We start from the raw sequence: 12,698 nt of genomic DNA on the forward strand, positions 1-12,698 counted from the left end.
GTCCACATGATTTTGGCAGATCACAGCCCTCCAGGAACCTTACATGATCATTTCTAGTTCCTATGATTACCAGAGCTATACCACCTGTGATCATCTCAACCTTTAACCAAGACCAGGTTTATATCCCTTATTTAATGAGCAATTTGTGTTCTGACCTGCGACTAAGATCCAAATGGAATTGCTCTAATATTTACACATTTAATTAAGATGTTTACGCTATATGTCTGACAAGCCAAGGAGGGTCCCTGTTCCATTTATCACTCCTTGAGGTTTTATTGATTTATTTTTTTTAATATTTATATTTATGCAAATATTCTATTATTTATAGAAACTTATATAAGTCTTAGTAATAATTTTTGCTGGAATAGTAGTTATTTTAAAGGTATGTTAAATAAGTCAATGCTTTGACTGCATCGAGCCATGAGAAGTATTTTAAGCTACAAGTTAAAAATTAACCTGCAACCAAGGTTAAAATTGTACCAAATAAAAGTAGTTTAAATAACATATATCATACACTGAATGAACCTCGTTTGGTGGGAAACACTAAGAATTTTACCAAGTATCCCCTGTAATTCAGCCCTAGTTTTTACCTTTTCCATCTGTTCATGTAACAGTTTATTTTGGTTAACTAATTCTCTGTTTCTTTGTTCTATTCTTTCTATTTCTACTTTCATCAATCCTTCCCTCTCTGATGATGAACTCTGAAAAAAGGTTTACATTTAGATACATTAGAAAAACAATGTTCAGAAAACATAATTGAGAAAGCTTTATTTCAATCATTTCCATGTATATGTACATTTCTGATATAAAAAATCTTTAATAGCACAATGATGTCAGAAATGTAGGGAAATATAAATTTCATTCAGAATAAAACAGGAGAAAAATAAAATTCTTTCGTGAATGTTTCTCCGTTCTCAAGAGCATTTCCAAGGTATCAAGAATTTTTTAAAAATCCATAAAGTTGAAACATTACATTTTTATTAAGTGAATATATCTATACTGCTCTGATAACAATACATCAATTCTTATTACCAAATGTTCTTCCAATTTTCTTTCTGCTTGAATTCTGATATCTCTTTCTGTAGCCAGTCTGGTATTAAACTCTTCAAGCTTAAATATAGTGCAGTGAAAAATAAAACAGTTCACATTTATAGATGACAAATATATCAAGCATAATCAGGTGAAGAATTGATTCTTAAACTTATTAGCGAAAACTATATTCAATTTGTTTAATTTTCATTCTGAAAAGTTATTATATGAACAGATGAACTGACTTCACTCCTAGTGAAACATATAGTTATTGACATATACAAATCTACTTGTAATAATGACAATACATTCTGTTTCATTATAATTATTTATGATATTTCCGTATTGATAAACTGATGACGATTCATACCTGTCTTTTGACCACAGTCAGAGTTTCTACATCAGCAGCATGTAATATCAACTCTCTCTGGTACTTATCCTGGGTCTGTAAAATAACAAATTATTATAAAAACACTTCATGTTACTACAAATGTCATATGTACTTAAAATATCAGGTCCCTGTACTAAGTTATGATACAATAATAAAAATCCACATCAACTACTTATATTATTGTAGTTCATTATAAATTCATACCAACATTGTTTACCTGTCATATAAGACCACTATCAAATATTAGATACATTGATAATAACAGTATCATTTCACAGCCAAAGCCCTCAGTCTGATATGTGAATTTCTGGATGGTACAAAACCACAACAGAAAATGCTATAAAGTAATCTATTGGAACATTGCATTCTCATATTTAAAATACTTTAAAGATTTTTAATGTTTGCCTTGATTTTTCTGTTAACCAATAGTCTTGTAACTGTATGCTAGGTATGTCACTGCTAACCAATTAAAAGTTAATTTGACTTCAAATGTCTGTTCTTTTCTCTCTTTTGTAATATTTTAAATGATAAGAGATAATATTTTATCAACATTTTAGGATAATAAATCACCTCAGCAGCTAATTTACTCTGTACAGAACTTTCTTCCACAGCAACCATCTCATTACAAATTGCCACTTCTCTTCTTTCAGTGGCTTCCTGTAACTCAATTTGTGTCTCATCTAATTTCTTTCTGATGTCTGCATTCTGGACAACAAATATCAATAATTAATGAAATTCCTTTTCACAACTGTATAATTATTCACTAAATGTTGAGAGAGGACTACGCCCAGTGACATATTTGTTCATGAAAAGAAATACATATGTCAATTGTTGGTACACAAAGAAATGTATCATCTTATTTATCCTTAGTGGTTGAAGATTATCATTTCATATGTGGACATTTTTTCTACGATTTAGAGATGACATTCTTCTTATAACACTAGAATTTTGTTTGACAAAAAAATTCCTCAAAACTCCTAAAAACATTAGAATTTTATTTAAGACAAAATTATTCCTCCAAAAAAAATTGAAAAAAAAACTTTCCCAACAAAATTAATGTTACAAACTCTTCTGTGATATTTTATGATGAAAATAAAATAGTTGCCTACCTGAGTATGGCTGTCCTCTGACAATCTGATATTTTCATTCATTAATTGTTGCTTTTCCTTTTGTAATCTTTCTGCTAACTGTTTAGCCCTCTGCATCTCTGTTAAGTATAACGTACAGATAGCAATACCTTTGACAACTAAGTAAAGTTAGAAAACAGACACTGAAAATATCTTAATTTGACAGTTTTTCAGAAAAGAATTAAAGTTGCTTTCATTGTACATTGTCATATATATTTTCTTTATGTCATTTAGATTTCATATTTATAAACACTTTGTGAGAAAAAAGTTTCGTTTACTTAGTAATTAATGTGTGTACGGCATTTCATGAAAAAACATACCTTCCATAATCTGTTGCCGACTTTGCTCAAACTCTTTGGCAACCTGGAAATATTTAATAACATATAGATAATTATCTGGAAAGTTTTTACACAAAAATCTTATTTGGTTATCAAACTAGTAGGATAAGTCTATAAATTTGGGGACTTCATCGGAATGGGTCTTTCCACTAATCCTTGATTAATACAACAATCCATTAAAGTCCATAGTGACCCAGAAAAACCCTTCAAATCAAGACAAAAAAGAATGTTCAAAACTTCAAATCCTGAACACCAATCTATGCAAAGTTAAGTGGTTTAACAAGAGTTGTTGATAAGCATTGCATACACCCAATATGAAGCATGCAAAAGTGAGTCTGGCTTTGAGAAATCGATAATGATCAATGTGTGTAATGGAAGATGTCAACTACAAACTTACATCCGAATGTTCATCAACAGTTTTCTGTAGTCCTTCAGATATAGACCTATACTGTTCTTTTTGCTCTTTGATATGTTGTAACTGATCTTGTAGGTCTGCAAATATTATTCAATTAATTTAAAACCTTTTAACTTTACAAAGTATAGTCATACTGATTTGCTTAAAATAAATTTCTGTACATTTGTACAATTTTTATTTATTTTATTTTTTTTCAGTCAGGGGCATTACTTAAACAAGTATCTTTCAAAATTACCTATACAAGTTATGTTGAAAACAAGGCTATTTTAAATATTACTTATATAAGTAACTTTTGTAAATATTATTTCTATAGGTGTCTATTCATACAGATTTTACTAGCTTTAACAAATTTTCACAGACATCTGATTATTTTTCCCATGAATTGAAAAATTTAATCCTCCTGAAACACTAATTGTCTGTCTGACGCACTTATATTTCATATCGATACTTCTGGGTCAAAGATTGGTCTTTTGGGACTATTAAAATATCATTTACCTTGAAAATCTTAGACAGATATAAATAGATGGAAACTTGTGATTTCAGTAAGACTTAAAGTTGTTTATAATTTGTAACCCAAAACAATTACATACCGTCTTTAGGTGTGTATAGTAAGCAGGTTTTTACCCTGGGAATGATTTCTGAAAAGGGGGTGCATATTATGTATAGCTACACTGTTCTTTACACATTTTTCAGGTCGAATTACGACCCAGAAACCAGGTGGTCTGGAGAAAAATATTTTCGTAGCATAGGCATGATTGTTGTTATGTTTTACATGAATATTTGTACCTTCTTTTATCTGATTTGTAATGTTATATGCAAAATAAAAATCATTTAAATGCTTTAGTAGTTGTTTTTTGCGTTTTCTTGTGATCTCCGTTTCTGCCCAGAGGTTGCATTTGATAATGTCCAAATTATAGATGAAAAATTCTGTCAATGGAACACCCTTTTGATGATAGCGACCGTAATTGTTTTTTTTTACTTTCGTAGTATCAGGTGATCACATGTCATGTGACTTTTAATGGTTGTAAAGTTGAATAAAGTGATGATTTTAAACACGTTTTTACTTTGTAACATTTTTTAAAACACTTCATACAAATCAAAATTGCAGACATGTCAATGCCATCTTGTAAACTTTACAAACTACCTAATTGATATTCAATAAGAGTGTGATAATCCGGATTTAACTATTCAATGAGTACCAACAAACAGTAAATAAAAGTAGCAGAGATTAATATTTATTTCAGCATTAATTTATCAACTAAAATATTACAATTTATTTATTCATTGTGTATTTAAGAATATTCGAAATGATTCCGTATTCCATACCGACTGCGATTTGCATTTAAACAACTTCCTGATTTAACACTTCCTGTTGTTCTCAATCAAACAAATCCGTGGAAACAATAAAGAATCAAACATCGTTTGCTAAATTATTTATTCTGCAACAATATTTTCATTAACCTGTAATCAACCAGGATTGGAGTTTAAAGTATCTCCAAAAAAAGAAATCACTTTTCAAAGGCTGCAATTTACTGAGTTTCAAGTTGGGATTTTTCCAGAAAGTGCCTGCGTGTTAAGCATAAGAAGAAACTTTTTTTCTCAATTTTCAAGGGTGAAAAATGGGTCGTGTACTATGCATGAGTGCGTTTTATACACACCAAAAGACGATATGTTCCATAAATAATTGTAATTACTAATTTTTTCAAAGATGTATAAAATAACTTATACAAGTAATATTTTTGTCATTATTATTAATGTAACATTTTATCTCTATACTCATCTCAAATTTAACAAATTCTTTGATGATTTCAAATGATGTAAAAATTCATAAAAACTATATTTAGTCATGCTTCTATTGAAATTTAAAATAACTTTATTGAGTAATTTAATAATTTTTAAAAACAAAAATTACCTATATAAGTAACTAAAAAAAAATAACTTGTTTAAGTAATGCCCCTGACTGTTTTTTGTGTTACCTTTTATTGTTACATTTTCTTTTTTTTTCTCGTTCAGGTTGAGTCAAAAGCTGTTTTTTTGTTGTTGTTCTTTTTTAATGATAACAAATATTTTTATTCAAGCATTTCCAGATATATAAATACCTAAGTAGCCCAGGTTGCATACTTAGAAGCTGGTTTGATTATATCAGCCTTCTATTTTTATATTTAGGTATAATACAAGGGTATGAACATACTTTTGATTTCCAGGTTACATTGTTCAATAGTTAACTTAAGGTCTTTAATAGTTTCTTGGTCTGCAGTACTTGACTCTAATGTTGGTATTGTAGGTACTCCTAAAACAGAGAAGCCTTCAATGACTTGTAAAATAAGGAAAGCTTAAACAATTTAGATTTGGCACAGCAATATAAAACTACAGGATGATAGAATTTGATTCATTGACTTTCATCATATCATAAGAAAAAACGACTGTATTCTTTCGTGTTATACTTTATAAGTGTTAAGTGATCAACTGACTATCTTAAGCTTTCATGTTAATCATTACTCAGAAATAACAATATGTAAAAGTCAAAAGTCCAATTGTGATTAAAAAAGTTTGATCAGCAAAAGCCACTCCAAGTCTTAAAAACACTGAACTTTATAATAAATAAAAACTTGAAAACCTTTGGATGAAACAAATTAAATTTAACAATCAAAAATAAACAAGTGACTATTTTCCAGCTATATTAAAGGAAATATCTTTAGAATAAAGGTGGTAACATAGAAAACTAGTTTATCCAGTACTAAAAATGATTGAAAATTAACTACAACATTTTAAGCAATGTTCTTACCTGCTACAGTGCCACGATTAGCTAAAGTCTGTTCAGCAGTTTTCAATTTGTACTCCAATTCTATAGTCTGTAAATATGCAACACAAAAAGAACATAAATGGAGAACGTGTCCATGGAACATAGATGATGCCCTAGCTTGCATATAATGTTATAAAGAGACATAACTAGAGCCACCCAAATTCAAACTTTTGGTTGAGGCAAACTAAAGTTAGAGAATGAAAACTAATTATGGTACATGTATATACGGACGTACAGACTGACAAGTGTAACACTTAATGCCCACTCTGCCGCGGCTGTGGCATATTAAAAAAAAATCTGAGTTTGAATGCATTGACTTAAATCAATTATTTGTGCCTCAACATAAAAATAAACTGTTATCACAGAGATATGTCTTGCCGTTTTGTAATTTTGATAATACAAATGTTGAAATTAAAATAGCAATACTTTAATATGTAAGTTATGCAAATATTCAAAGTCGATGAACCATGACTGAAGGTACATGGCTGAACAATCTCCATGGAAATGAGATGTGCCAGTGTTAATACAACAGCATACCAAATACCATTGACTTATCATAAGTCGTTCCCTTTAAACAAACTTAAATACAAAACTTAACTTGTAAACTAGGTAAAAGTTTCAAAGTCAATGAACCATGATGAGGGGGTGGGGCTTTATAATCTCCATGGAAATAAGACTTGCAAATGCCAATAAATTTGCATACCAAATATCATTGACTTAACATTAGCAGTTCATCTTAAACTGATATAATCACAAACTAATACATGTAAACTAAGCAAATGTTTCAAAGTCAATAGACCATGACTGAGGGGGCGGGGCCAAATAATCTCCATGGAAATGAGATATGCCAATGCTTATACAACTGCATACCAAATATCATTGACCTACCACTAGTGGTTCCCCATAAACTGACCTAATCACAAACTAATACATGTAAACTAAGCAAAACTTTCAAAGTCAATAGACCATGACTGAGGGGGCAGGGCCAAATAATCTCCATGGAAATGAGATGTGCCAATGCTATACAACTGCATACAAAATATCATTGACCTACCACTTGTGGTTCAACCATAAACTAGACCTAATCATAAACTAATACATTGTTGACGCTGCCGCCGATGCCGGAAACAGCATATCTATGTCTCGCTTTTTGACTCCTTCAAGGCGAGACAAAAAGCATCATCCATGAGTTAAGCAATATCTGCTGTGATTATTTGAAAAGATATTATTTACTTCGCTACATATAAAACCATTGCATCGATACAATCAGTAATTCCATATTTCAACCCAATATCCCTTCTTTTCCAACACCAAATGTTCACCTTATAATTTTGCCAATATATATTAAGTATAAAATTGATCTGATTTTAAAACATTAATATTTGAGATAAAGTGAGTCTATGAAGTATCAGTTTTAACAAGCATTCTGTGAGTATTACCTGGCAATACATAGTCCACTACCGCTTAAAAATTCATTGTACTGGAACAAAATGCTAACTTGATCTATAACTTGTCATGGTGTAAACTATATAACAAATATCAAGTCAATATCTTCAAGCATGATGAAAAAAATGTGGAAAATTGATTTTTTGAGTGAATTTTCTAAGCCCAAGGACCATAACTCTGCACATAATCATTAGACCGGACCAAAATTTGAACTTGATCTGTAACTTGTCATGATAAAACTATATATCAATCATCAAATCAATATCTTCAAGCATGACAAAAAAAAGTGCGGAAAACTGATTATTTGAGTGAATTTTCTTTAAGTTCAAGGACGATAACTCTGCACAAAATCGTCAGACCGGAACAAAATTCAAACTTGATCTGTAACTTGTCATGATAAAACACTACACCAAATATCAAATTAATATCTTCAAGCACGAAGAAAAAAAGTGTGGAAAACAGTTTTGCCGGACTGATGGACGAACGGACAGACAGACAGACAGACAGACAGACAGACAGACAGACAGTAGTCGGTAGGGGACTAAAAACTTTTCCAATTTTATTTCCTTTCCTTTCAGAAAGCCTTTGTCTGCCTTGAACATGTTTCAACATCTAAGTGTTTACTAAATTTAGGTATGTTTAATTTTGTGTCATAGTCTTCCATCAGAGCATTTATCTATTTTACTAAGCAATAAACAAATACTTCCTACACATGAACATCATTTATCTAAAACAAACCTGCTGATTATGTTGTTGTTTTTCTTTCTCTAAAACTGTAAATTTATTTTTGTAATTTTCTTGATGTTTTAATGCCTGTTCTAGCTGTGCCCTCAAACTCTTCGTCTGTTTCTAGAAAGCAAAGTAATGAAGTTATTTTATTTCATTTTCTTAAATTAAATTTACCACAACAGTCTAACACTATGAATGAATAAAAGAAAATTTTACAGCATTTTTATATCGCCATATTTCATTTGTAAGTTCTACAAAGACAATCAAACATGTTCAATTTTTATGAGTAGTATATACAATTTTGACAGTTCAATTTGACTCCTAAATACTTCAATTTTGTCAAATCTATTTGGCTCTACTAAGTTCAATGTTGATTCTTAAATTAAATACTCCTGTTGAATCTGTTTATCTTGAAGTTATCATAGACCACAGAAAAGGTGAACTATCTATAATTCAACTAAACAGATGAACAGAATAATCATTTTATAGAAAATCAAAGACATTACTTAGAATACTGCAAACTGGCTAATTTTTGCAATTTAAAATTTATTTTTGTGACTTTTATGAGTAGATGAATAACATGAATATAAATTGTTGAATATATGTCAACTAGGATCTACTCTAACATGAATATACCAATCAAAATAGGATTTCACGAAAATAAGTTGCTGCTAAGATCAGCTAGAAAACTCAACAAACATTATCCTTGAAAATAATTTGGTTTACAGTAATCCAATGAATGACTAACAAGTAAAGCATGTTTTTGTGAAATAATTCATTTAAAATTACATGAAAACAATTTCTTTACTTCTTTTTTCTGTGTGTAATTATAAATTTCATTTTCTTTTGTTTAGGTCTTTAGAAGAGGATATAAAACAAAAAAGTCAAAGATTGAGTAGTAGGGGTGGAACTCTCATCCACAATTTATACCTTGTAGAGAACCAATTATTAAGTAAAATTTCATTAAAGGTCTGATAAAGCAAACTTTGAGTTGTCATAAGACATGCACGGATGGAAGATATAACCATACATCTGAGTTTGACTGGCACATAAAAAGTTAAATACCTCCAACAGAGTATTGAGTGCTTTGTGTTCGTCTTCTTCAGATTTCAACTTTCTCTTCAATGTATTGACCTCCATCTCTAGTGATTCTATCTTATTACTGTACCTTGTTTTTGTGTCAAACTCTGACCTTTCTAAATTATTCTGTAAAAAATTAATGAATAAGCATTAATTCAAACATGTTGTACAGTACTGACTATATTAACAAAAGAATCTTATAATTTTTTGAAAATAGAAATAAAATGCAAAATGTTAAATCTGAAAGTACAACCCTGTTTTGGAATAAAATACTTATGATAATTTTCAAGAATACAAGTCTTTCACAGTTATATATATCTTGCATACTGAAGCGCTATCAAAATAAAAAAAAAAAAATAAAGGATATAAGGGACAAGAGGAATTGGAATGAAAAGTTAACTCTGAATAAGGTAGAAATATATGAAGTACAATGGGCATAACTCTATTATTCAATGGACAAGATCATCCCATATCATGCACGTCTGAAACTGAAATTATGCTATCAGATTTGGCCTTTAAGATTGCTAATAGGAAAAACACTTTTTTCAGTTGCAGTTTCAATTCATACCTTCATACTGAACACATTTTAGCCTGTTGAGTCTGAAATTGGTCCAGACGAGCTTACAGCCTGCTTCTAACATACCAGATAATACCTTCTAAAATGTGTATGCAGGGAGTATAATTCTATATGGTATTTACAAAATAATAATGCTGTGAATGAATTTGTCTATTGGCTAAAATAAAGTTGCTTTCTCTCAGAAAGAAATAAACTTAAAAGTTAAAATTTCACAAAAAAATTTAATTTTATCAAATTAATATTATTCAGGAGAAATATAATTTATAGTTATAATTGGATGACATCTTTGATTCTAACCTTTATAGCCTCCAAGTTTGCCATTAACATGCTCTGTGATTGCCTCTCTCTTCTATGACTCTCTATTTCCTGAAGTAATCTTCCTTCAGAACTCTTTAGAAGTTCTTTCTCCATTTTGTAGTTCTGGGCTTGAGCCTGAGCTCTAGCAAGATTTTCTTGTGATGACATTGCATCCTAAAATTATGAAATGTAGACCCTTTATATAATAGAGATTAGTAACATTTCTGTTCTGTGTAAACTGTATTTTCATAAACATAGGTATAATGCTATAATGATAAGCTACCATACCAGACATTTAAATGAGGCAGGGAAATAATCAACTTCCATAAACACAGGCTACTTAGAGCTTGACAACTTGTTGAATTCCATATGTTGACCTTGAAGTGACTTTTAAGTGTTTAATGAGGGCTGTTTGGTTTCTGTGTCTATAAGCATACCCAACATCTAATTTTGTTTATATACAAATATAATATAGCTAATTCTTCATACTGATTTTCCAACTCAAACTTTACTGCAAGACATTTAAGAAAAGTCTGAGCTTTTGGTAGGATGTCCACCAAATCATTATAAGCATATTAAAACTGCCCTTTAAGGATTGACAATGTTATTGTTGTCTACTAATGCCAAGGAACAGGTATTCACATTTATAATTGCAGAACCAGTTAATGTTTTTGATATTTACAGCAGCTAATAAGAAATTCATAGTTTGCCTGGACAAAAAATCAAACTCTAATTCAGTTTATTTTATTTTTCTAATAACACACTGAAATAATGTAGCTTAAATGGAAATTCTTTGATCTTCTTCAAAAATCACTTCATGTAATTTGAACATAAACTAACAAATTTTAAATGCTGGAAAAAAAGAATAAGAAGATTTAGTACATGTACTTTCTTTTATTTGTCTTTATTCACTAAAAATCAAAGCTATCTATAAAGTCTTTTAACATTGTATTTACTTGTTTTATCTATATGTACCAGCTGAAGAGTGATTTTAATAATGCATAATTTAAGAATTTAGTAATTCCCCTGCTTAAAGATTTTAATACATGCTCAAAAAAGGAATGTCACAAATTTTGATTTATTTAACTGTCTTGATATTTAAGTATATGATACACATATTTAATATTTACCTGTCTAAGTGTATTGACTGTCTGTTCATGTTTGGCTACAGATGTAGAATATTTCTGTACTTTCTCTCTGAGGGAGGCAATTTCCTTTTTATAACCGTCATTATTACTCTGTAAAACTTTATACCTCTCAGCCTGGAAATCTAACTGTAAATAGTTATAAATGAAAAGCAATTAAAAACGTTTACAAGAGGCGTGACTTAAGAAATGTTTATCAAAATTATTCTTGTAATGGTTAATGTTAATAAAGTTAAAAACAAGGAGGAAGAGGAGATGGGTATTGATGAAAGCCCTATGTATCATACTTTTTAAGATTTTCTATGTAAGTACATTTACCTGTGAAGCTAATTTAGCATTCTGTACTCTGGTATCGGCTTGATTCTGTCTTATCGTATCTATCTGCTCATTTAACATTCTGAAACATTTAAAAATCTTTTAAAATTAGTATCAGGTGAAATGAACATAATTTGTAATATGCTAATTTCTATAATTGCTCTGATATTAAGAAGAAAAGTCAGTATTTACAAACTAAAGAATTTCATTTGATGCTCTAACCTAGATTGTGTAATGTACCTTTCATTTTCACTTCTTTCTCTCTTGTAAGTACTGAAATCTTCAGTCATCTGTTTCAATGCAACCCTGGTTTCTTCCATAGTTTTATCTAGACCTGGACTCCTTATTGATGCTACAGGACTCTTTAGATTAGAGCTGACACTTCTACTGGGAATAGGTGTGGTCATGAAGGAAGGTGGTAATGTTCCCTGTAATCATATTACAATTACATATTTGCATATATTGTGTATGATTAATTTCAACAGATATTTAAAATAGCAGTTAATGTTTCCTACAAAGATTAACATAGGTCTTCTATACATAAAACTATTTTACAGGATAACCCGACTTAACTCTTTGTCACAAAAAGAACCAACTCAGTCAAAATGAGTACAACACACCTTCTCAAATACTGTGGATTCATTTATTTTTATTGGTACCAATTTTCATGGATGAAAGAAAAATTGTACTTTTGTCGAAAGTTTTATTCATGGTTTTAACAAATTTTGCATAAAAGCCTATAGAAATATATTTTGTTGAACACTTGAATTCAAGGTTCACCTATACCCACATGAATTAGTACTCCAGGAATAATAATGAATCTATGGTATATTTCTTAACCAACATCTAAATGAATCAATCATAAAAGCATGTCATCCTATCTTTGACTGTACTATAATATAAAGCATATAAAATCAAGAAATTTGAAATAAAATCAAGAACTTTTCGATTTGTTTCGTAGTATTAACTTTTGTTACAATTCATACTGATAGATCTAGGTTTTTTT

The 12,698-nt window shown here is 29.9% G+C and overlaps 1 protein-coding gene across 6 annotated transcripts in view; it reads right to left on the minus strand.

Moving 5' to 3' along the window:
• LOC127711471 (nucleoprotein TPR-like) overlaps positions 1-12,698 on the minus strand; it is a 66,157-nt gene that overhangs the window by 33,128 nt on the left and 20,331 nt on the right. For all 6 annotated transcript variants that reach the window (XM_052217548.1, XM_052217573.1, XM_052217572.1 and 3 more), the window contains 15 exons: positions 11,933-12,120; positions 11,696-11,774; positions 11,363-11,506; positions 10,233-10,406; positions 9,344-9,484; positions 8,288-8,398; positions 6,086-6,152; positions 5,492-5,590; positions 3,283-3,377; positions 2,868-2,910; positions 2,530-2,627; positions 1,991-2,125; positions 1,400-1,474; positions 1,033-1,110; positions 591-701 (listed from right to left, as the gene is read on the minus strand). In XM_052217548.1, coding sequence (XP_052073508.1) covers positions 591-701; positions 1,033-1,110; positions 1,400-1,474; positions 1,991-2,125; positions 2,530-2,627; positions 2,868-2,910; positions 3,283-3,377; positions 5,492-5,590; positions 6,086-6,152; positions 8,288-8,398; positions 9,344-9,484; positions 10,233-10,406; positions 11,363-11,506; positions 11,696-11,774; positions 11,933-12,120 — 1,638 coding nt within the window. The remainder of the gene's footprint in view (positions 1-590; positions 702-1,032; positions 1,111-1,399; positions 1,475-1,990; positions 2,126-2,529; positions 2,628-2,867; positions 2,911-3,282; positions 3,378-5,491; positions 5,591-6,085; positions 6,153-8,287; positions 8,399-9,343; positions 9,485-10,232; positions 10,407-11,362; positions 11,507-11,695; positions 11,775-11,932; positions 12,121-12,698) is intronic.

This window comes from Mytilus californianus, unplaced genomic scaffold, assembly GCF_021869535.1.
Source record: "Mytilus californianus isolate M0D057914Y unplaced genomic scaffold, xbMytCali1.0.p SCAF_1, whole genome shotgun sequence".
Lineage (NCBI taxonomy): Eukaryota > Metazoa > Mollusca > Bivalvia > Mytilida > Mytilidae > Mytilus > Mytilus californianus.